Genomic DNA, 24997 nt, shown 5'->3' with positions numbered 1-24997 from the left:
CACTACTCTCTGTGTAGAAACAACAACCGTGTCTCGCATATATTTAAAGTTTGCCTTTCTCACATTAAAGCTGTGCCTTTCCCGTCTTTAACATTTCCACCCTGGGTGAAGAGATTGGTACTGTCCACCCTATCCATGGCTCTCTTAATTATATATATTTCAGTCGGGTCTGCCGACAGTCTTCGACGCTCAAGAGCAGACAATCCAAGTTTGTCCAACCTCTCCTTGTAGCTGATACCCTCTGATCCAGGCAACATTCTGCTCAATCTCTTCTGCCCCCCCCCCCCCCAATGCTTCCGCACCAGGACCGTGGTGGATCAGACGTGGAGAGCTCTGCTCTGAAACATCAGCGTATGCTCCTTTGCATTGTCTCGGTTGAGGAGATGCGGTCTTGGTTTCACGGCTCAGTGCTGGGAGGTTTTTCCCCAACCTTGCCGCCTCTTGGAGTGGGACTCTATTAGGCCACGGAGACTGTTCCTTGTGGCTGAAGGGGCAGATTCATTGAGTCACATAGCACGGAAACAGGCCCTTCGGCCCGTCTTGTCTATCCTGACCAAGATGCCCCGTCTAAGCTAGTCCCATTTACCCACATTTGGCCCATATCCCTCTAAATCTTTCCTTTTAGCTTAGTTTAGGGATGCAGCATGGAAACTGGCCCTTTGGCCCACCAAGCCCACGCCGACCAGTTCACACTCGTTCTATGTTATTCTAGTTTCACATCCTACACATTAGGGGTAATGTACAGAAGCCAATTAACTTACAAACCTGCACGCCTTTGGAATGTGGGAGGAAACCAGAGCACCGGGAGAAAACCCAGGGAGAACGTACAAACTCCATACAGACAGCACCCACAGTCAGGATCGAACCCAGGGCTGTGGCGCTGTAAGGCAGCAACTCTACCGCTGCGCCACTGTGCTCCCCTTCCCTATACCAGTCAAATTACTAATGGTAGACATTGCCCATTTTGGATGAAGTTCAGGTTTCTTCTCAGGGTTGGGATTTAGTGTGGGAACGTGGGCTAGTAGTGAGACAGCACGGTAAATGGGCTGATTGGCCTTCTCCTCCTGATGTGTGTGCTTCACACACCAGCGAAGAGGAAACCAGCTCAGTTGATGGAAAAATGATGGATGGAAACAAGGGCAGTTTTTGCACGAAGGCTGGTTTACAGATTGAGGGAAGGAGCTTCCTCTGGGACCTCCCGTCCCCTGAATGTAAAGGCAAAGGAATAATCATTTTCAGTGCAAAATATTTCCGCTCAGTGTGAGCATTGTTGATTAATTTTCCCGGTGCCTGGAACTGGGAAGTAGAGGTGAGCCAAGACCAACAGGAGGACAACGTCACAGGGAAGGTAGCGGGAGCCTGGGTGTGGGGGGCATGAGGTTTAAAACATGCTCCAGATCCTGGCAGCAGCCACACAATAGAAAGGCACTGCAACAGCAGTTTCCACAGGCGCTCTTTGTCAGCTGTTTTGGGCTCCCAATTAGTTTAGTTTAGAGATACAGAGTGGAAACAGGCCCACCGAGTCCACATCAACCAGCGATTCCTGCACACTAACACTATCACTATCTTGCACACACTCGGGACAATTTATATTTATACCAAGCAAATTAACTTACAAACCTGTGCGTCTTTGGAGGGTGAGAGGAAACCGAAGAACTCGGAGAAACCCCCGCAGGTCGCGGGGAGAGCGTACAATTCCATACAGACAGCACCCGTGGTCAGGGTTGAACCCGGGTCTCAGGCGCTGTAAGGCAGCAACTCTACCGCTGTGCCACCGTGCCACCCATCAATATCTGAGGAAGGACGTGCTGGCATTGGCGAGGGTCCAGAGGAGGTTGACATGAATGATTCCGGGGATGACTGGGTTAACATATGATAAACGTTTGACGGCACTGGGCCTGTACTCGCTGGAGTTGAATGATGAGGGGAGGAGGGGACATCAATGAAACGTACTGAATAGTGAAAGGCCTGGATAGAGTGAATGCGGAGAGGATGTTTCCATTAGTGGGAGAGTCTAGGACCAGAGGCCATAGTCTCAGAATAAAAGGACGTACCTTTGGAAATGAGATGGGGAGGAATTTCTTTAGTCAGAGGGAGGTGAATCTGGAATTCATTGCCAGAGAAGGCAGTGGAGGCCAAGTCAATGGATATTTTTAAGGCAGAAATTGAAAGGTTCTTGATTAGTACGGGTGTCAGGGGTTATGGGAGAATGGGGTTGAGAGGGAAAGATAGATCAGCCATGATTGAATGGTGGAGTAAACTTTATGGGCCGAATGTCCTAATTCTGCTCCTATAACCTAGGAACTTATGAACTCTCTGAAGTGCAATTGTGGTATTAAAGTGGGAAACGGCAGCGATTTGTGCACAGCATGATCCCACGAGCTGTCGAGTGATGAGCAGATAAAATGTAGAGTGAGAGGCGAAGAGTGGTGTGAACACTGGGGAGGTGTCAGAGGTACAGAGCATAGTTGATGGGGCGGGTGTTTCATAGGTCAGCTGGTATCTCTCGCAATGCGGCTCTCAGTGTGTGTGTGTGTGTGTCAGGGTCTGTCTGTTGTGGTGTGCGGGTGTGCTGGCGATAACCATGAGCTGTTTTCATGATGTGACTGGAATCCTGGTTGGTTATGTCATTTTCTGCAAGATTCAATAAATCACCAAATAAGGCAGCAGCCCCTCCCTCCCTCCCCGAGCTGGAACCCCTCCAAATCCCAGCGGATCTGATGAATCAACGGCACTGGAATTTCACAAGAGGTTCCACAGCACCGGGTCACCTGGCAAGCACGTGGAACTGGCAAAGCAGTCTCCCCTCCTGAAACCATCATCACTCTGAATGAGTGGCGCTCCCTCACTGCCCCTCCCACAGTGTGTTGCTCCCTCAGTACTGCCCCTCCCACAGTGCGGCGCTCCCTCACTGCCCCTCCCACAGTGTGGTGCTCCCTCACTGCCCCTCCCACAGTGCGGCGCTCCCTCACTGCCCCTCCCACAGTGCGGCGCTCCCTCACTGCCCCTCCCACAGTGCGGCGCTCCCTCACTGCCCCTCCCACAGTGCGGCGCTCCCTCACTGCCCCTCCCACAGTGTGGCGCTCCCTCACTGCCCCTCCCACAGTGCGGCGCTCCCTCACTGCCCCTCCCACAGTGCGGCGCTCCCTCACTGCCCCTCCCACAGTGCGGCGCTCCCTCACTGCCCCTCCCACAGTGCGGTGCTCCCTCACTGCCCCTCCCACAGTGCGGCGCTCCCTCACTGCCCCTCCCACAGTGCGGCGCTCCCTCAGTACTGCCCCTCCCACAGTGCGGCGCTCCCTCACTGCCCCTCCCACAGTGCGGCGCACCCTCACTGCCCCGCCCACAGTGCGGCGCTCCCTCACTGCCCCTCCCACAGTGTGGTGCTCCCTCACTGCCCCGCCCACAGTGCGGCGCTCCCTGTGGGATTTCCGGGACCGCTGGGCACCGCGGGGGGTGGAATATGTTCTTAATAAGGATGGTGAAATAGTTGTTTAATGTTCAGTATTAAGAATATTTGTTGTACTTGTTTTGCGGTGGTGGGTTTATTTGTATTGTTTTGTATTGTACATATTACTGTAAATAATTGATTGTATCTATTTTTGGTTTAAAATGCGGCACTCCCTCACTCCTGCCCCTCCCACAGTATTGCCTTTTGGTCATGAGGGGACCCCCCAGCGGGGGTGGGTCCTTCTAAGCAAGGATTCTGCCCCTCTCCAATGGGTACCTGGGGTGGAGGGTATTACACCGAGGAGTCCCTTGTGACCTGTTTCTCTTGCGGTTCACAGACTCGCCAGCCGCCTGCCATGTTTGCAGGCTGGAAGAATCCGTGTTCCACGTGTACATGGAGCATGTGTGAGGTTGCAGCCCCTGTTCCAGTATCTATAGGGGCTGCTCCTTGCCTTCTGGCTGCACTTCACACCCACCATCATCATCTTTGGACACCCTGTGCGTAGGGGTGAAGATGTCCTGGTGCGTTGCTCTTGGGCCTGGCCAAGCTGGCCATCTGCGAGTCACAGTGCCAGGCACGAGAGGGCCATGCCCGAGCCGGCTGCCTGCCCCTTTTCCGGGGTTACGTCCGCGCCCGGGGGGTGGGGGGGGTACGAGAGGGACTACACACTGCCCACGGGCACTCTGGGGGGTTTCCAGGACCACTGGGCACAGTGGGGGCGGAATTTATCCATGACAAGGATTGTGTCATATCATATCATATCATATCATATATATACAGCCGGAAACAGGCCTTTTCGGCCCTCCAAGTCCGTGCCGCCCAGCGATCCCCGCACATTAACACTATCCTACACCCACTAGGGACAATTTTTATTTTTTTTACATTTACCCAGCCAATTAACCTACATACGTCTTTGGAGTGAAGTTGTTTAATACTCAGTATATTTGATATCTAAGAATATTTTTTTGCTTTGGTGGGTTTGTTGGTATTATTTTTGTATTGTACATATTATTCTTGTAAATAATTGATTTAAATTATTTTTGGTTAAAAAAAACAGTCCCTCACTGCCCCTCCCTCAGTACGGCACTCCCTCAGTGGGGCCCTCCCTCACTGCCCCTCCCTCACTGCCCCTCCTTCACTGCCCCTCCCTCACTGCCCCTCCCTCACTGCTCCTCCCACAGTGGGGCCCTCCCTCACTGCTCCTCCCACAGTGGGGCCCACCCCACACTGCCCCTCCCACACTGCCCCTCCCACACTGCCCCTCCCTCACTGCCCCTCCCTCACTGCCCCTCCCTCACTGCCCCTCCCTCACTGCCCCTCCCACACTGCCCCACCCTCACTGCCCCTCCCACAGTGGGGCGCTCCCTCACTGCCCCTCCCTCACTGCCCCTCCCACAGTGGAGCGCTCCCTCACTGCCCCTCCCACACTGCCCCTCCCACACTGCCCCACCCTCACTGCCCCTCCCTCACTGCCCCTCCCACAGTGGGGCGCTCCCTCACTGCCCCTCCCTCACTGCCCCTCCCACAGTGTGGCGCTCCCTCACTGCCCCTCCCACAGTGGGGCGCTCCCTCACTGCCCCTCCCTCAGTACTGAGTGCGTGCCGCATTGTATAAAATGGTAGTGCAAAAGATCCCATGGCACTTTATGATGACCTTTGTGTGGCTGTCCCTCAGTTGATGTCTGTATAGAGAATGTGATGTCTTAATCATTGCCTGACCTGTTTCCCTGTACAACAGTGATTGTGTGTTCACCGTGTTGACCCAATGGCAGTAATGCCCCGTGTAAGGCTTCTGTATCTGTGCGTCCACGCATAGCTCTGTTGTAACCCTATGTGCCACCCTCCCTCCCCACCCATATCACCGCTCCTTGGTTCCCGCTCCCTCTCAGTCTTCCTCTCACTCTCACCCTGGTCTCCACTCTTCCAGCTGCCCTCTCAATCTCATTACTCCCCCCCACTCTCTCTTCCTCTCTTTCCCCACCCAACTGCTCTCCTGCCTCCATCCCTTTCCTCTCACCTCCCCTCTTCCTCTCCTTTCCTCCCCCCCTCCTTTTTCCAGTCCCCCCCCCCCCACACTGAGGCACACCCCCCAACATCTTCCTCTCCCTCTCCCATTCCCCCACCCTCTCTCCCCAGTTTCTCCCTGTTCCATAACTACACTGGCTGATGCTCCCCCTTGGTGCCATTTCTTCCTCTCCCCTTTCCCCCTGCCCCCACCCACCCCCGTGCCCTTGCTCTGATGGCTGCCTGTGCTCTCCCCCTCTCCCCTGTCCCCCTCCCGCTCCCCCCCAATGGCAAGCCCTCCCGCATGACCCTGCTCTCTGTTCCCCTGCTGTATCCTCTCCCACTATCCCCCCAGTGCCCTCCCCCTGACGGCTGCCTGTGCTTTCCCCTTCACTCTCTCCCCGTCCGTCTCCCACTACCCCCACACTCCCAGTGCCCTCCACTGTACCCTCTCCCACAGCCCTCTATCCCCTCTGACCACCTGCCCTTATACTCCCTCTCCCACTGCCTCCCCCCTCCTCCCCCCCGCCCTTGCTCTGACGGCTGCCTGTTCTCTCCACCTCACTCTCTCCCCCTGCCCCCCCCCCCCCCCCGTGCCCTTGCTCTGATGGATCTCTCTGCCCTCCCCTGTACCCTCTCCCACAGCCCCCCATCCCCTCTGACCTCCTACCCCTATATGCCCCCTTCACTCTCTTACCCTGTCCCTCTCCCACTATCTCCCCCCAGTGCTCTCCCTCTGAAGGCTGCCTGTGCTCTCCCCCTTGCTCTCTCCCCCCACCCCCCTGTGCCCTCACTCGCTCCCTCTGTCCTGTCCCCCCCCGTGCCCTCGCTCTGATGGCTGCCTGTGCTCTCCCCCTCACTTTCTCCCCCCCCCATCGCCCTATGCCCTCGCTCTCTCCCCCTGTCCTGTCCTGTCCCCCCCCGTGCCCTCCTGTGACAGCTGCCTGTGCTCTCCCCCTCACTCTCTCCCACTGTCCTGTCCCCCCCCGTGCCCTCCTGTGATGGCTGCCTGTGCTCTCCCCCTCACTCTCTCCCCCTGTCCTGTCCCCCCCCCGTGCCCTTCTGTGATGGCTGTCTGTGCTCTCCCTCTCGCTCTCTCCCCTTGTCGTCGTCCCCTGTGCCCTCCTGTGATGGCTGTCTGTGCTCTCCCCCTCACTCTTTCCCCCTCACTCTTTCCCCCTGTCCTGTCCCCCCGTGCCCTCCTGTGATGGCTGTCTGTGCTCTCCCTCTCACTCTCTCCCCCTGTCCTGTCCCCCCCCCCCTGTGCCTGCGCTCTCTCCCCCTGTCCTGTCCCCCCCCCCTGTGCCTGCGCTCTCTTCCCCTGTCCTGTCCCCCCCTGTGCCCTCCTGTGATGGCTGTCTGTGCTCTCCCTCTCGCTCTCTCCCCCTGTCCTGTCCCCCCCTGTGCCCTCCTGTGATGGCTGCCTGTGCTCTCCCTCTCACTCTCTCCCCTTGTCCCCCACCCCCCCCGTGCCCTCCTGTGACGGCTGCCTGTGCTCTCCCCCAGTGCCTGATCATCGGGGCGGGCCCGTGTGGATTGCGCACGGCCATTGAGCTGGCTCTCCTGGGCTGTAAGGTGGTGGTGCTGGAGAAGAGGGAGACGTTCGGCAGGAACAACGTGCTGCACCTCTGGCCGTCTACCATCCACGACCTCCGTGCCCTGGGCGCCAAGAAATTCCACGGCAAGTTCTGTGCTGGGGCCATCGATCACATCAGTAAGTTCATACGTTCAGATAAAGGAGCTGAATGAGGCCGTTTGGCCCATCCAGTCTACGCCACTCAATCACGGCTAATCTATCTCTTCCTCTCTTAATCCCATTCTCCTGCCTTCTCCCCAAAACCCTTGACACCCGTACTAATCAAGAATCTATCAACCCCCCCCCTGAAAAATATCCATTGACAGCCATTTGTGGCAATGAATTCCACACATTCACCACCCTCTGACGAAAGAAATTCCTCCTCATCTCCTTTCTAAAGGTACATCGTTTTGTTCTGAGGCTGTGGCCTCTGGTCCTGGACTCTCCCACTAGTGGAAGCATTCTCTCCACATCCACTCTATCCAGGCCTTTCAGTCTTCAGTAGGTTTCAATGAGATTCCCCCCTCGTCCTAAACTCCAGCAAGTACAGGCCCAGAGCTGTCAAATGCTCATCACATGTTCGTGCTCTTCGCACTCACTGTTAACGAGCCTTTGGTGATCTGATACGGAATAGGCCATTGGGCCCATCAATCCTGTGTTGCTACGGAATACTACCATAGCTGATCTAACCTCAACTCCTGATGACCACAGTAACTTTCACCCCTCACCTATCACATTCCATCTACCAATTAGTATTGTATATATAAAAAATACAATCTGTCAGAGAGGTCAAACACAAACTGGAGGAACAGCACCTCATATTTCACTTGGGCAGCTTACGACCCAGCAGTATGAATATTGATTTCTCTAACTTCAAGTAACCCTTGCATCCCCCTCTCTCTCCGTCCCTCCCCCACCCTAGTCACTGTATTAGTTTCACTGTCGTCCTGCTGTGTTTCACTGTTTGTATCACTCGCTATCATCTTCCCCACAGCCATCAATGGACTACTGGAGGCTCCATCTTTCCTTGATCATCGTTGCTGGCTTTCATTTGTCCGTTTGCATACCTTTCATTAATTTGTCCAATGTACCTTTTCATATTTCTCTTTTCCCCCTCCCCTGACTCTCAGTCCGAAGAAGGGTCTCAAGCCGAAACGGCACCTATTCCTTTTCTCCAGAGATGCTGCCTGACCCGCGGAGTTACTCCAGCTTTTAGTGTCTATCTTCAATCCAATCTGCTTGGTATTAGTTTATTATTGTCACGTGCACTAAGATACAGTAAAAAAAAACTTTGTTTGCGTGCTATCCTGTCAAATCATCTGAAACATGGGTGCAATCAAACCAAACACAAGTCTAACCGATTGTGCATAAAGGCAAAATACCAGAGTGCAGAATTTAGAGTTACAGTGTGATAGAGAAAGTGCAGATTTAAAAAAAAAGTGCAATGTCTATCATGAGGTAGTTTGGAAGATTCGGACTACACCTAGTTTATGGGGGGACCGGAGACAGACACAAAAAGCTGGAGTAACACAACGGGTCAGGTAGCATCTCTGGAGAAAAAGAATAGGTGACGTTTTGAGTCAAGACACTTCTTCAGGCTGAGAGTCAGGAGAAAGGGAAACAAGAGATATTGGCGGTGATGCAGTGAGATATAGAAGAAATGAATGAAAGATACGCAAAAAGCAATGAAGATCAAGGAAGGGTGGAGCCCACAATGGTCCATTGTTGGCTGTGGGCTGGGTGATAATGAGTTGTACAGACAGTGAAACGCAACAGGACGACAGTGAAACTAGTACCACGACTAGGATGGGGGAGGGACGGCGAGAGAGGGGATACAAGGGTTATTTGAAGTTAGAGAAATCAATATTCATACCGCTGGAACCCTTCAGTAGTCTGATAACAGCAGGGAAGAAGTTGTTCCTAAGCCTGGTGGTTCATGCTCTCAAGCTTTTGTACCTTCTGCCCGAGACCCTTCTGCTCCACAACTCTCTGCAACTTCCTCAGGCCGCGGGCAGTGCTGATGCTCTGTTGTGATGTATCCTGATCGGATGCTGGGTGCATCTGTAGATGGTAAGAGTGGTTGGGGGGGAGGCTGGTTTGTGCGGTGAACTGGGCTGCATCCACGACTCTCAGCGCTGGGGCGTGAGAGGCCGGTGCCCACTTACTAATGGCCGTGCTCTTCCTCCGCGGACAGGTATTCGGCAGCTGCAGCTGATCCTGGTCAAGGTGGCGCTTCTCCTGGGGGTGGAGGTCCATGCCAACCTGGGCTTCATGCAGTTACTGGAGCCCCCCGAAGACCAGCAGATGCAAGGTCAGTCGGCAGCTTCTCTCCCCACCCACGGAGCCCCTGCTCCCCATGGCCTTCACTGGGCACCCCCTCACCCACACCCGCGTACTGGCCACCAGCCCGGGACCAGTGCCTCTTCCTACCTGTGTGCAAAGGAACTGCAGATGCTGGTTTACACTGAAGGTAGACACAAAATGCTGGAGTAACTCAGCGGGACAGGCATCATCTCTGTGGAAAGGGAATAGGTGACATTTCGGGTCAAGAGCCTGAAACGCCACCCATTCCTTTTCTCCAGAGATGCTGCCTGACCTGCTGAATTCCTCCTGCTGAATTGACTGCAGCATCTGACCCCTCATGTTAGACCAGTGATCACCCGTGTTCTGACACTGCCCCACACACTGGGGACAACTTACTATTTTATTGAAGCCAATTAACCTACGTCCAGAGATGGAGCCTCTGGCTTCCAGTGTCTCCCCTTGCTCCCCTCCCCCCAGGCATCTCCCCTCGCCCCTCCCTCCCTCCCTCTCCCCAGGTGTCCCCCCCCCCCCACCCCCTGGCCTCTCCCCCCTCTGGGCCTCTTCACTTGACCTCTCCTTTTCCCAACCCCCCCTCCTCCCCTTGCCCTCCCCTCTCACGATCCCTCCCTCCTCCCCTCACCCCCACTCTCTCCCCTTGCCCTCCCCCTCCCGATCCCTCCCTCCTCCACTCACCCCCGCTCTCTCTCCTCGCCTCTCTCCTCCCCTCACCCCCGCTCCCTCCCCTCGCCCCCCCTCCCGATCCCTCCTTCCTCCCGTCACCCCCGTTCTCTCCCCTCACCCCCGCTCCCTCCCCTCGCCCCCCCCTCCCGATCCCTCCCTCCTCCCCTCACCCCCGCTCTCTCCCCTCACCCCCGCTCTCTCCCCTCACCCCCGCTCCCTCCCCTCGCCCCCCCTCCCGATCCCTCCCTTCTCCCCTCACCCCCGCTCTCTCCCCTCACCCCCGCTCCCTCCCCTCGCCCCCCCTCCCGATCCCTCCCTCCCTCCCCTCACCCCTGCTCCCTCCCCTCGCCCCCCCCCTCCCGATTCCTCCCTCCCTCCCCTCACCCCCGCTCTCTCCCCTCACCCCCGCTCCCTCCCCTCGCCCCCCCTCCCGATCCCTCCCTCCCTCCCCTCACCCCCGTTCTCTCCCCTCACCCCCCCCCCCCACCCCCCCGCCCACTCTCTGCCCTGTTGATTCCATTGCTTTAGCCACCAGATTCCCCCTGTCCTTTCCGCCCCTGTGGGGAGGGATGGGACGGGACGGTTGGCGCGGGCAGCCAGCCGTTCCCTGCGGCTGCCTACAACAGCTGGGAGTGATGGCAGCCGCTGTTGCCCTGTGCTGTGGACCTCTGACGCAGGGCTGGGTATCCCTTACACCTTCTGTGCTCCCTGAGACATTTGAAACCTTCCATTTGTTCCTTGAATCACCACATCAAGATGTACAAATGATGAAGTGCAAATTGACCTAAGCCCACACATCAAGTGCGCTCATCAACCCAGCTACTCAAAATATCTAGATCAGTCCACAGAGGTTTCTGTGCAAACACTTCTGCTGTTTATCCATCATGAGCGTTCCCTGTCGTCCTGCACTCTCCTCACTGGCAACACGTGTAGGAAGTAACTGCAGATGCTGCTTTACACCGAAGATGGACACAAAATACTGGAGTAACTCAGCGGGTCAGGCAGGTCTGAAGAAGAGCCCCGATCTGAAACGTCACCACTTCCTTTTCTCCAGAGATGTTGCCTCACCCGCTTGAGTTACTCCAACTATTTGTGACTATCTCCACTGACAAAGAACTGTACAGCACAGGAACAGGCCCTTCGGCCCACTCGTCCATGCTGACCGAGTCTGTGTTGGGTCCATTTCTAAACCTTTCCTATCAATGTACTATAATGGCATTTAAAGATTATTGTACTGGTCTAAACAGTGCTGGACAATAACAGGTGCAAGAGTTAGAGTACGTGCAGAGAGTAAGTGCACAGTGGCGGAGCTGGTAAAGGCGTTGCCTCACAGTGCCAGTGACCCCGAGTTCAATACTGGCCTCGGGCACTGTCTAAGTGGGGTTTGCACGTTCTCACTGTGACCGCATGGCTTTTCTCCTGATGCTCCGGTTTCTCCCCATATCCCTCTACATCCTGCAGCTCCGCTCTTGCTCCCCCTCCCCTCATTCGTAACAAGGAGAGAATCCCCTTCGTTCTCACCTTTCATCCCATCAGCCAGCATATCCAACAAATCATCCTCCAACATTTCCATCACCTCCAACGGGACCCCACTATTGGCTACATCTTCCCATCTCCTCCCCTTTCTGGGTTCCGCAGAGACCGTTCCCTCCGTAACTCCCTGGTCCACTCGTCTCTTCCCACCCAAACCACCCCCTCCCCGGGCACTTTCCCCTGCAACTGCAGGAGATGCAACACCTGTCCCCTTACCTCCCCCCTCAACTCCATCCAAGGACCCAAACAGTCTTTCCAGGTGAGACAGAGGTTCACCTGCACCTCCTCCAACCTCATCTATTGTATCCGTTGCTCTAGATGTCAATTTCTCTACATCGGCGAGACCAAAAGCAGGCTCGGCGATCGCTTCGCTCAACACCTTCGCTCAGTCCGCCTTAACCAACCTGATCTCCCAGTGGCTGAGCACTTCAACTCCCCCTCCCACTCCCAGTCTGACCTTTCTGTCATGGGCCTCCTCCAGTGCCATAGTGAGGCCCACCGGAAATTGGAGGAACAGCACCTCATATTTCACTTGGGCAGCTTGCAGCCCAGCGGAATGAACATTGACTTCTCCAACTTTAGATAGTTCCTCTGTCCCTCTCTTCCCCTCCCCTTCCCAGTTCTCCCTCTATCTTCCTGTCTCCACCTATATCCTTTCTTTGTCCCGCTCCCCTGACATCAGTCTGAAGAAGGGTCTCGACCCGAAACGTCACCCATTCCCTCTCTCCTAGATGCTACCTGACCCGCTGAGTTACTCCAGCATTTTGTGATACCTTCGATTTGTACCAGCATCTGCAGTTATTTTCCTACACTCACTGTGACGTGCGGTTCATCCTTCTCTGTAACTTTCGCCTGTTGGGAAAGTGGGACGAGTGTGATCAATGGCCGCAAGCACTCGGTGGCCCGAAGGGTCTGTTTCCATGCTGTGTCGCCAAACTCTATGTTAAACTCCTTCCCCTGGCAGCTCATCCCTTACACCCTGCATCAGCTGTGCTGTGTGCAAAGGTTGCTCCTCTAGTTCCTATTAAATCTATGATTGCCGCTCAGTGTGGACTTGGTGGGCTGAACGGCCTGTATTCATACTGTCAATAAATTAAACTAAGCTAAGCTGCCCGCTGGTCTTCCATTGACTATTTTAGGCTGAAGGATTGTTTTGATGTGAAGGGAATTGTGTGGGTGTGGAGTCCCAGGGGCAAGGGGCAAGGGGTGGGCGGAGGCTCGGCCCCTCTCACGGGTCACTGGAGGTCCGGATTATAAGCGTCTCCGAAGGTAATAATAGAACCTCCGCTTGGAAAATATTTCTGGAATTCCCAGAATGCAGGACACAGCCTGTCCCAGCGTTCCGACAAAGAGGGTGGCTGCTTCGAGTTTGTGCATGGCACAAACTGCGTGTGTCTGTGTTTGCGTGTCTGCATGTCTGTGTGTGTCTGCATGTCTGTGCGTGTCTGCATGTCTGTGCGTGTCTGCATGTCTGTGCGTGTCTGCATGTCTGTGCGTGTCTGCACGTGTTTGCGCATCTGCATGTCTGCAAGTGTATGGTGTCTGCATGTGTCAAGTCAAGTCTACATTATTTATCACATACACATACAAGATGTGCAGTGAAATGAAAGTGGCAATGCCTGCGGATTGTGCTAAAACTACAAAACAGAATAGAATTTTTTTTTAAAAGACACAACACAAAAAATAAATGAATACAGTAAATTAGTCCCTGGTGATATAAGAGTTAACAGTCCTGATGGCCTGTGGGAAGAAATCCCGTCTCATCCTCTCTGTTTTCACAGTGTGACAGCGGAGGCGTTTGCCTGACCGTAGCAGCTGGAACAGTCCGTTGCTGGGGTGGCAGGGGTCCCCCATAATGTTGCTTGCTCTGGATCTGCACCTCCTGATGTATAGGTCCTGCAGGGGGGCGAGTGTAGTTCCCATTGTGCATTCAGCCGAATGCACTACTCTCCGCAGGGCCTTCCTGTCCTGGGCAGAGCTGTTCCCAAACCAGATTGAGATGTTGCCGGACAAGTTGCTTTCTACAGCCCCAGGGTAGAAGCACTGAAGGATCCTCAGAGAGACTCTGAATTTCCTCAGCTGTCTGAGGTGGTAAAGGCGCTGCCTTACCTTACTCACCAGTGCGGCAATGTGCGTTGTCCATGTCAGATCCTCTGTGATGTGGACTCCCAGGTATTTAAAACTGCTCACCCTATCCACAGTAATCCCATTTATCTCCAGTGGCATGTACGTCCTTGGATGTTTAGCCCTTCTAAAGTCTACAATCAGCTCCTTAGTTTTTATGACATTCAAGAGGAGGCTATTGTCCTGACACCAGAGTGCCAGATCAGCCACCTCCTCCCGGTAGGCCTTCTCATCGTTGTTGGAGATCCAGCCCACCACCACAGTGTCATCAGCAAACTTGATGATGGAGTTGGAGCTGAACCTGGCCACACAGTCATGTGTTTATAGGGAGTACAGTAGGGGGCTAAGGACGCAGCCCTGGGGGGATCCTGTGTTCAGGGTGAGGGAGCTAGATGTATGTCTCCCCATCTTGACCACTTGGGGCCTGGCGGTGAGAAAGTCCAGGACCCAGGCACACAGGGGAGTGTTAAGCCCCAGTTTCAGCAGCTTCTCAGCAATTCTGGTGGGGACTCTGGTATTGAAAGCTGAACTAAAGTCAATGAACAGCATCCTCACACAGCCCCCCTTCTGGCTGTCAAGATGAGAGAGAGCGGTGTGCAGAACCTGGGAGACCGCATCATCCGTGGATCTGTTCGGACGGTATGTGAACTGTAGTGGGTCCATATTGCGAGGGAGGAGGGCACAGATGTGGTTCATGATCAGCCTCTCGAAGCATTTCATGACCACTGAAGTGAGGGCCACCGGTTGGTAGTCGTTCAAAAAAGCTGGAGAGGCATTCTTTGACACTGGTACGATGATGGATCTTTGTGTCAGTGGGTGTCGTGTCTGTGTGTGTTTGCACGCATGAACGTATGCGTGTGCCCGTGTGTGCACCTGTGTGTGTGTGTGCGTGTGCGTGCAGAGAGTAAGTGTGAGCAAACAAGTGTGTTTGCCGACAATGATTGTGGGAGCACGCATGTTGGTGTATGTGCACAGTGCGTGTGAGGGAGTGTGTACAGACATGTGTAGGGGGAGAGTGTGGCTGTGTGTGGGAAGGGGTTGTGAGGGGTGTTGGGTAGTCAGTGTGTTGGAGGGTGTAGGAATCGTGTGGCTGGTGTATGTGTGTATTAGTTTAGCTTTAGCTTAGCTTAGAGATACAGCGTGGAAAATCCCACTGTCCACGCCGACCATCGATCACCTATACAGTAGTTCTATGTCCTACACTGTAGGGGCAATTAACCTACCAACCTGTATGTCTTTGGAGTGTGGGAGGAAACCAGAGCACCCGGAGAAAACCCACACAGTCACAGGGAGAACCTACATACCCCGTACAGACAGCACCCGTGGTCAGGATCGAAGCCGGATCTCTGGCCCGATGAGGCCGCACTTCTACCGCCGCGCCATCATTACCGCCGCCCTTCAGTCGCAATGCTCCAGAGAAGGTTCACTGGCCACAAATATTATTCCAGTCTGAAGAAGGGTCCCGACCCAAAATGTGTAGGACGGAACTAGATCGACACAGCGGGTCAGGCAGCAATTCTGGAGAGGTGACGTTTTGGGTCGAGACCCTTCTTCAGACCCATCCATGTTCCTATCCATGTTCTCCAGAGACGCTGCCTGACCCACTGAGTTACTCCAGCACTTTGTGTCTTTTTTTAATTAAAAGCTTCTCTCCCCTCAGATGCTGCCTGACCTGCTGAGTGTTGCAAGCAGTTTGTTTTAGTCCATAGAACTTCACCCTTGTGTGTGGGACGGTGGGGATGTTGGGTTTATGTTGCGATGTTGACAGGTTGTCGAGGTGTTTGTGAAGTTCACGTGTGTTCCTGGTGATGTATCTTCCCCCCCCCCCATGCCCACCTCTGTGTCTAGGCATTGGCTGGAGAGCTGAGCTTCACCCCAAAGACCACCCCGTCTCCCAGTTTACCTTCGACGTCATCATCGGGGCTGACGGGCGGAAGAAGAGTTTACAAGGTGAGAAGTGGCCTTCACAGCTCCCCCTCCCCTCCCCTCTGCCCCACTCCTTTCCCTTGTCTCCCCTCCCCCCCACACCTCTCCCTTCCTCCTCCATCCCTCCCATCTGCACCCTTGCACCTCCCACCCTCCCCCAGCCTTGCCTCTCCCTCCCCCTCCATCCCTCCCACTCTCCCCCAGCCTTGCCTCTCCCTCCCCTCCATCCCTCCCACCCTCCCCCAGCCTTGCCTCTCCCTCCCCCACCATCCCTCCCCTGGACCTGCAACCCTCCCCCAGCCTTACCTCTCCCTCCCCCTCCATCCCTCCCGCCTGCACCCTTGCACCTCCAACCCTCCCCCAGCCTTCCCTCCCCCTCCATCCCTCCCACCCTCCCCCAGCCTTGCCTCTCCCTCCCCCTCCATCCCTCCCCTGGACCTCCTACCCTCCCCCAGCCTTGCCTCTCCCTCCATCACCCTCCATTCCTCCCGCCTGCCCCGATCCCTATCCCCCCAACCTCTATTCAACTCCCCGTGCCTCTCCCAAACCTCCTCCTGCCTCATTTCCTCAGACCTCCCCACCCCCCCATCCTGCCTTGCCCATCCCCATCCCCCTCCACTCTCCATCCCTCCCACCTGCCCCGATCCCTACCCCAACCTCTGCCCAACTCCTCTTGCCTCACTCCCTCGAACCTACCCCCCCCCCCCTCTCTACCCTCAGCCAGAGCTGCACTTGCCCTTGGTATTTCTGACCAGTGGTGAGGGGGACAATAGAGGTTTCCTCCTCCTCCCCCCACTTCCCCTGGGATTTGGCCTGTGCTGGGCAGGATGGAACCATTGAACCAGAAGCCTCTCTGAACTAGCCTCTGAGCGCAGAGTTGACAGAGAGTTGGCTCACGGGATCTGTACAGACTAGAAACAGGCCCTTTGGCCCACCTTATCATGCCTACAAAGTTGGCATATTTGGCTCGTCCCACTTGCCTGCATTTGGCCCTTATCCCTCTAAACCCTTCCTATCCACATATCTTGCATTTGAACAGTTTTGTAATTGTATCCATTTCTACTGCTTCCCCTTCATTCCAGATACAGACTACACCCCAGGTGTAAACGTTTCCCCTGAGGTCCTCGAATCTCTCCCGTCTCACCTTCAGCCTCTACCCTCCAGTTTTAGAATCCTCTACCTTGGGAAAATGACTGTAAGCGTTCAGTCGATCCACTCTCCTCGTGATCTTGCACACCTCAATAAGGCCACCCCTCAGCTTCTTACTCTCCAAAGAAAGAAGTCCCAGCCGAATCCAACCTGTAACTCAAGCCCTCAAGCCCAGGTAACATCCGAGGTGAATCTCTTCTGCACCCTTTCCAACTTGATGAAATCCTTCCTCTAGTTGGGCGACCAGACCTGCCCGCGGTACTCAGCGTGCGTGCCTCTCAGCGAGTCGGTGGGGAGCAAGGGGGAGGTTGGCGGTGACTCTACGGGGATTAACGGGAACGTTCCTGCTTCAGGATTCAGGAGGAAAGAGTTCCGGGGCAAGTTGGCCATCGCCATCACGGCCAACTTCATCAACCGCAACACCACGGCCGAGGCCAAGGTGGAGGAGATCAGCGGGGTCGCCTTCATCTTCAACCAGAAGTTCTTCCAGGACCTCAAGGAGGACACAGGTGGGCCCGAGACACGAGCAGTTGGAACCATGAGCGTAAACCAAACTGCTGGAAGGCCTCTGTGCATCCGGCAGCATCTGTGGAGGGACATGCTCATAGAATGTAGATCAGTACAGTGCAGAACAGGCCCTTCAGCCCACAATGTCCACACCGAGCAAGTTGGCCTGTTTGGTTAGCCCCATTTGTCTGCATTCCCCCCCCCCCCATAGTCCTCTAAACCCTTCCGATCCATATATCTGTCCAATTGCCTTTTCAAATTCATAGTTGAATCCATTTTTACAGCTTTCGCTAGCAGCTCACTCCAGATACGGAATACCCTCTGAGTGAAAATCTTTCCCCTGCAATCCCTCTTAAATATCTCCTGTCTCACATTAAGCCTGTGAGTCTGTGCCAAACATCATGCAAGTTAACCTAACCTCCTGTGCCTGCACATGATTTATATCCTTCTTCCCAAAGGTAGGAGCGTGGTCAGGGTGGTGGTGTGGGTCTTTGATAATATTTGCTGTCTTTTTGAGGCAGCGTCTCCTGTAGTTCCCCTTCGATGATGGGGACGTCAGTACCTGTGATGGATCGGGCTACTTTCTGCAGGAGTATCTCAGCGGGTCAGGCAGCATCTCTGGAGAACATGGAGAGTTGATCCTTCTGCAGAACGTTCCTGGGTCTCCCGTTACTGTGTCCAAGGAATAATCTTGTTTAGTTTAGTTTAGCTTAATTTCGTTTAGTTTAGTTTAAAGATACAGCGTGGAAACAGGCCCTTCAGCCCACCGAGACCGTGCCGACCAGTGATCCCCAAACACTAGCACAATTCTACACACTAGGGACAATTTACAATCTTTACCGAAGCCAATTAACCTACAGACTTGTACGTATTTAGAGTGTGGGAGGAAACCGGAGCACCTGGAAAAACTCGAGGGAGAACGTACAAACTCCGTGTAGTCTTGAAGATCTTATGGGTGCTGTCAACCTGGGACAGAGCTACCAGCCTTCTCTCCTGAGATCATGCCTGACCCGCTGAGTTACTCCAGCATTTTGTGTCTACCTTCAATTTGAACCAGCATGTGCAGTTATTTTCCTACACTGGGGGTGGAAGGTGGGGGGAAGGGGCCCAGCAGGAAGAGTTCCCATGTCCGTGTGAGCGCTCCGTGCTCATCCAATGTTGGATTGTGTGCTCCTGTTTCAGGGATCGATCTGGAGAACATTGTTTATTACAAGGACAACACCCATTACTTTGTGATGACTGCAAAGAAACAGAGCCTCCTGGACAAAGGGGTGATCGTCAATGTGAGTCCACACCTCCCAGGGCGGGCGGATGGCGTGGGTGGTGGGGGAAGGGCAGTGTGGCGTAAGGTGGGGCGGGGGGGGGGGGGCATCTGGGCATCTTTCTGGTCAATGAGCCCTCATCTTTCAGGGTGGATGGGGTGGTGGGGCAGGAAGCGCGAGGTGAGGCAGGGTGGGGCATGAGGGCATCGGGACCTCTTTCTGGTCAGTGGAGGCCAAGGCCCAGCAAGGTCAGAGTTCAAAAGGTCCCCTAATTCACTGTGTCCTCACGAGATCTTGCCGTGCAGTTGTACAAGACAATTGTACAATGAGGCCGCACTTTGGTCACCCTGTTATAGCAAAGATACATTAATAATAATAATAATAATAAACATTTATTTTATATAGCGCTTTTCCAAGTGCTCAAAGACGCTTTACAAAAACAGTCATGACATAAAAACAAACAGACGAACTGTCCTGACGGAGAAGAAGTTATAAAGAGTGCAGAGATGATTTACAAGGACGCTTCCAGGACTTGAGGGCTGGAGAAAACAGCCTTTTCAGCCCAATTTGCCCATGCCAACCAAGATGCCCCATCTAAGCCATTCCCATTGGCCTGCGTTTGACCCATGCCCTTCTAAACCTTTCCCATCCATGTGCCAGTCCAAATGTATTGTGAAGAGTAGTTATTGCACAACTACTTCTGACAGCTCATTCCATGTACCCACCACCCTCTGTGTGGAAAAGTTGTCCATCAAGTACCCGTTAAATCTCTCCACTCTCATCTTAAATCTATGCCTTCTAGATCTTGATTTTCCAACCCTGGGAAAAAGATTGCGCATTCACTCCATCTATTCCTGTCCTCATTTTATACACATCTATAGCGTCACCCTTCAGCCTCCTACGTTCCAAGGAATAAAGTCCTAGCCTACCCAACCTCTCTCCATACCTCCGGCCATTGAGTCCTGGTAACATCCTTGTAAATCTTCTCTGCACCCTTTCCAGCGTCCAGCTTAATGCCATTTTTCCTACAGCAGGGCAACTAAAACTGTACAGAGCAGTTTAATTAGTTTAGTTTAGTTTGGAGCTACAGCGTGGAAGCCGACCCTTCGGCCCACCGAGTCCCTGCCAACCCATGATCACCCATAACCTATCGTAAGCAATAGGGGCAATGTACAGAGCCCAATTAACCTGCATGTCTTTGGAGTGTGGGCAGAAACTGGGGCACCTGGAGAAAACCCACGCGGTCATGGGGAGGACGTACAAACTCCGTACAAACGTACAAACTAGATGGGACGAATGGCCTAATTCTGCTCCGAGAACTGAACCGAGACGGCACCTGTAGTCAGGATCGAACCCGGGTCTCTGGCGCTGTAAGGCAGCAACTCTAACGCTGCGCCACCTTAAATGACCCTGCATCATGGGATCTTCCTGTGTGTAAATTCAAAAGTTCATAAGTTCTCGGAGCAGAATTAGGCCATTCGTCCCATCTAGTCAACTCCGCCATTCGATCATGGCCGATCTATCTTTCCCTCTCAACCCCCCCCCCCCCCCCCATTCTCCTGCCTTTGCCCCAGAATTGGCGGCTGGTCACTGCCCCACTGACCACTCGGAGCTGCCCCTGGGCGTCCGGACAGTGGCCGGTTGGGTGGGGACCCTCTGGCTGACTGACCCCTATGCGCCTCCTGCCCCCACAGGACTACGTGGATACAGAGATGCTCCTGTGCAGTGAGAACGTGAACCAGGAGGCCCTGCTGTCCTACGCCCGCGAGGCGGCCGACTTTGCCACCAACTACCAGCTGCCGGCGCTGGACTTCGCGGTGAACCACATGGACCAGCCGGACGTGGCCATGTTCGACTTCACCTGCATGTATGCCTCGGAGAATGCCTCGCTGGTGCGGGAGCGCTCTGGACACCGGCTGCTGGTGGCTCTCGTCGGCGACAGTCTGTTGGAGGCAAGTCTTAGTTCAGCTTATTGTCGCGTGTGCCGAGCTACAGTCACAAGGTCATAAGGAATAGGAGTAGAATTAGGCCACTCAGTCCATCAAGTCTACTCTGCCATTCAATCATAGCTAATCTATCTCTCCCTCCTAACCCCATTCTCCTGCCTTCTCCAATCACCTCTGACACCCGTACTAATCAAGAATCTATCTATCTCCGCCTTAAAAATATCCACTGACGGCCTCCACAGCCTTCTGTGGCAAAGAGTTCCACAGATTCATCACCCTCTGACTAAAGACATTTCTCCTCATCTCCGTCCTAAAAGAACGTCCTTTAATTCTGAGGCTATGACCTCTACTCCTAGACCCTCCCACTCGTGAAAAGCTTATTTGTTGCATGCTATCCAGTCAGCGGAAAGACTATACATGATTACAATCAAACCATCCATGGTGTACATTGTTACATTTTTACATATCTTTCATTCATTTGTCCTACATCTCTCTATATCACCGTCTATATATCTCCTTTCCCTTTCCCCTGACTCTCAGTGTGAAGAAGGGTCTCGACCCAAAATGTCACCTATTCCTTTTCTCTCAGAGATGCTGCCTGACTCACTGAGTTACTCCAGCATTCTGTGTCTATCTTCGGTACATACCAGCATCTGCAGTTCCTTCCTACATATCTCGGGAAGGATGGGTGCTGTGCACATGCCCAGCCTGTGTTGGCGATCGTGGTTGCTGGGAACTCCCTGTGGGTGCCGATGTCTCTCTGAACCATCTTCCCTTCTCTGAACCAACTGCAGCCCTTTTGGCCGATGGGGACTGGGTGTGCTCGCGGGTTCCTGGCTGCCATGGACACGGCCTGGATGGTCAAGAGGTGGGCAGAGAAGGTCTCGACGCTGGAGATTTTGGCGGAGAGGTGAGTGGAGGAGTCATTGTGTTATCCTTTAGATTTTAGAGATGCAACGTGGAAACAGGCCCTTCGGCCCTCCGAGTCCACGCCGTCAGTTGGCCAGTTGAAGCTCCGCTGTGTCTGTGTCTGAAGCCATCAAGAAACAACACACAGACCAACACCCACCTGCACTTGGTGAGGTTTAAAGGGAAGCGGGACGTGGAGAGGGCTCGCAGCTGGCATGGAGCAGTGGGGCCGAATGGCCTCTGTAAAATTCCATGAGGCTCGTTGCTGATCCTCTTGAGCTCCGTCAGGGAGTAAGTGGTGTCTAGGTGGCAACCGAATGTTTGGAACAACAAGCTGGGTGAAGGACTTGTATGTCTGCCCAGGAAGAAATAGTCCAGACTCTCACCAAACATAGATTAGAAGTTCTTTTGTTATCCGGTGTTGTCACGGTGACGGAGCCAAAGCAAGTCTCGATGCCCGGGCTCAGGATTGGAATGATTCCTGGGAATTAGCCTCCCGATAAAACAGCCGCCGCTGGCTGCTGCTGGCAGAGGGAGTTGCTTCGGACGGTGGGAGAATGTCGGAACAGAGACACATACGTATCTTACCTAAAACATCGCAACTCCTACGCCTCAACTCCTTAGCCCCCATGAACATTCAGTTTACCAGTTTAGAAGTAAACTTACTCCCTGACTGGGAGCTGGAACCACAGGCCACAACCCAATGAAGTCTGAGGCGCTGGCACAACAGCAATGTTGTGAAGTGTGACCCAGGGTGTCATTTTAATTGTCACACGTACTGGCAACGGATTCTTACTTGCTGCAGCTAAACAGGCCCGTAAACGCAAGAGGGCACCGATAAATATAATAATTAATGATGCATTAAATTAATAACCATAAAACGGCAGTCAGTAGTGCAAATCAAAGGCACAGTCCGCAGACAATCATTGTTGCTGAGGTTAGTGATGTGCGGTGTTCAAGGGCCTGATGGTTGCTGGGCAGATTGTTCTTGGACCTGGTGGTGATGGCTTTCTCTGTACCTTCTTCCTGATGGCGATAACGAGATTCGTCCTGGTGGTGATAATGAGCTTCATCCGGATAGTAGCAGCGAGATGAGAGCGTGGCCAGGGTGGTGTGGGGCTTTGATCATACTGGCTGCCTTTTTGAGGCAGCGCCGCCTTTAGACACCTTCGATAGAGGGGAGGTCAGTACCTGTGATGGACCGGGCAGTGTCTTCCACCCTCTGTAGTCTCTGCTCCTGGGCAGTCGAGTGAATCTGTGAAAACCTGGAGCTTTCTGCCTTGGGGGGTAGTCGAGAGTGGGGTTACTGAAGCAAATGGGGCTGCCATGTAGGTCCCTCCTAATGGCACAGAAGGGCAGGAGCTGAAAGACATCTTTGTGACCCAGTGAATGTGGGTCCCAGTGGATGTGGGTCCCAGTGGATGTGGGTCCCAGCCAGTTAATCCCAGGCTGGCCACTGATTCCAATGCACATCGATGGCCTGAGGGGTGATGTCCTACCTGAGAACTGCTGCAGTGGACAAGGTCATTGTGAGCGTCAGAGAGAGAGTCAGAGAGAGAGAGTGTGAAGTCAGTGGGAAGTGTGAAGAAGGGTCCCGACCCGGTCCGTCACCCATCTCTTATTTCTCCACAGATGCTGCCGGACTCGCTGAGTTACTCCAGTGCTTTTTATCTATGCCTGATCTGAGAATGGGTTTGTGAATCAGAGAGTCACACAGCGTGGGAACAGGCTAAAGATGGACACAACAAGTTGGAGTAACTCAACGGGTCAGACTGCATCTCTGGAGAAAAGGGGCAGGTGACGTTTTGTGTTGAGACCCTTCTTCAGACAAGAAACAGGCCCTTCAGCCCACCATGTCCGTGCTGACCAAGATGCTGTGCAGGGCCCTGGTGAGACCACACCTGGAGTATTGTGTGCAGTTTTGGTCTCCTAATTTGAGGAAGGACATTCTTGCTATTGAGGGAGTGCAGCGTAGGTTCATCAGGTTAGTTCCCGGAATGGCGGGACTGACATATGATGAAAGAATTGGTTGACTGGGCTTGTATTCACTGAAATTTAGGATGAGAGGGGATCTTAAGGAAACATATAAAATTCTTAAGAGATTGGACAGGCTAGATGCAGGAAAAATATTCCCCATGTTGGGGGATTCCAGAACCAGGGGTCATGGTTTAAGAATAATGGGTAGGCCATTTAGGACTGAGATGAGGAAAAACCTTTTCACCCAGAGAGTTGTAAATCTGTGGAATTCACTGTCACGGAAGGCAGTGGGGGCCAATTCACTGGATGTTTTCAAGAGAGAGTTAGATTTAGCTCTTGGGACTAAAGGAATAAGGGGATATGGGGAAAAAGCAGGAACGAGATACTGATTTTGGATGATCAGCCATGATCATATTAAATGGCGGTGCTGGTTCGAAGGGCCGAATGTCCTACTCCTGCACCTATGTTCTATGTTTCTATGTCTATATTTCTATGCCCCATCTAGATGGTGGTTCCCCTTTGTGTGACTGGGAGGCAACAGGCTGCTAAACCCACCTTGTTTCTGTTCCTGCACAGACAGGCAGCGCTCTAATCAGCACGGCTCGAAGGAGTGAGCTGTGTATTTTGGGTGATATCCAGCCAGCGAGTTTGTAACCCCTCTAAGTGTAATGTTTGTACACGGTCTGTCTGATGCAGAGATAACACAAGAATGTGTTTTTGGCGCAAGTTCTTGCAGCTAGACTCCGACATCTTTCCCTTGGGTTCTTTCCCAATAACATGGGAAGATTTTCAAGTGACGCTCAGACACTGAAGCAGCAGCTTTGGCTCTGGCAGTCTGTGTGTTGCTGCTGCACGGTCTTGTTCTGACACGCTGCCGCGTTGGACAGGGCACAGCAGCGGCAGCAGGCTCACTGAGCAGACAGGAACTCTCCTGATCTCGGGATGGCCTGAAGCGTTGGGCAGCTGGAGAAATGTTCACCAAAGAAGTGCAATCATTTAGTGGAGTTTGAGAAATACAGCGCGGAAACAAGCCCTTCGACCCACTAACTCCGCGCCGACCAGCGATCCCCCCACACTAGCGCTGTCCTACACACTAGGGATGATTTATAATTTTTACCAAAGCCAAAGTAGCCGACAAACCTGTTGGTCTTAGGAGCGTGGGAGGAAACTGGAGCACCCGGAGAAAATCACAATAGACAATAGACAATAGACAATAGGTGCAGGAGGAGGCCATTCGGCCTTTCGAGCCAGCACCGCCATTCAATGTGAACATGGCTGATCATTCTCAATCAGTACCCCGTTCCTGCCTTCTCCCCACACCCCCTGACTCCGCTATCCTTAAGAGCTCTATCCAGCTCTCTCTTGAATGCATTCAGAGAATTGGCCTCCACTGCCTTCTGAGGCAGAGAATTCCACAGATTCACAACTCTGACTGAAAAAGTTTTTCCTCATCTCAGTTCTAAATGGCCTACCCCTTATTCTTAAACTGTGGCCCCTTGTTCTGGAATCCCCCAACATTGGGAACATGTTTCCTGCCTCTAACGTGTCCAACCCCTTAATAATCTTATACGTTTCGATAAGATCTCCTCTCATCCTTCTAAAGGACGGGGAGAACAGACAAACTCCATACAGACAGCACCTGTAGTCAG

The 24997-nt window shown here is 53.6% G+C and overlaps 1 protein-coding gene across 3 annotated transcripts in view; it reads left to right on the top strand.

The window, feature by feature from the left end:
• The window catches only part of mical2b (microtubule associated monooxygenase, calponin and LIM domain containing 2b), a 187367-nt gene that overhangs the window by 60775 nt on the left and 101595 nt on the right, over positions 1–24997 (top strand). For 2 of the 3 annotated variants that reach the window (XM_078415258.1, XM_078415256.1), the window contains exons 3-9: positions 6961–7168; positions 9225–9341; positions 15521–15622; positions 17101–17256; positions 18437–18537; positions 20211–20468; positions 21257–21372. In XM_078415258.1, the coding sequence (XP_078271384.1) occupies positions 6961–7168; positions 9225–9341; positions 15521–15622; positions 17101–17256; positions 18437–18537; positions 20211–20468; positions 21257–21372 (1058 nt within the window). Of the gene's footprint in view, positions 1–6960; positions 7169–9224; positions 9342–15520; positions 15623–17100; positions 17257–18436; positions 18538–20210; positions 20469–21256; positions 21373–24997 lie in introns of those variants that run through there. The other variant, XM_078415257.1, reaches the window with a different exon arrangement.

Source organism: Rhinoraja longicauda, chromosome 18 (assembly GCF_053455715.1).
Source record: "Rhinoraja longicauda isolate Sanriku21f chromosome 18, sRhiLon1.1, whole genome shotgun sequence".
Classification (NCBI taxonomy): domain Eukaryota; kingdom Metazoa; phylum Chordata; class Chondrichthyes; order Rajiformes; family Arhynchobatidae; genus Rhinoraja; species Rhinoraja longicauda.
This window is presented reverse-complemented; position numbering and strand designations above follow the sequence as displayed.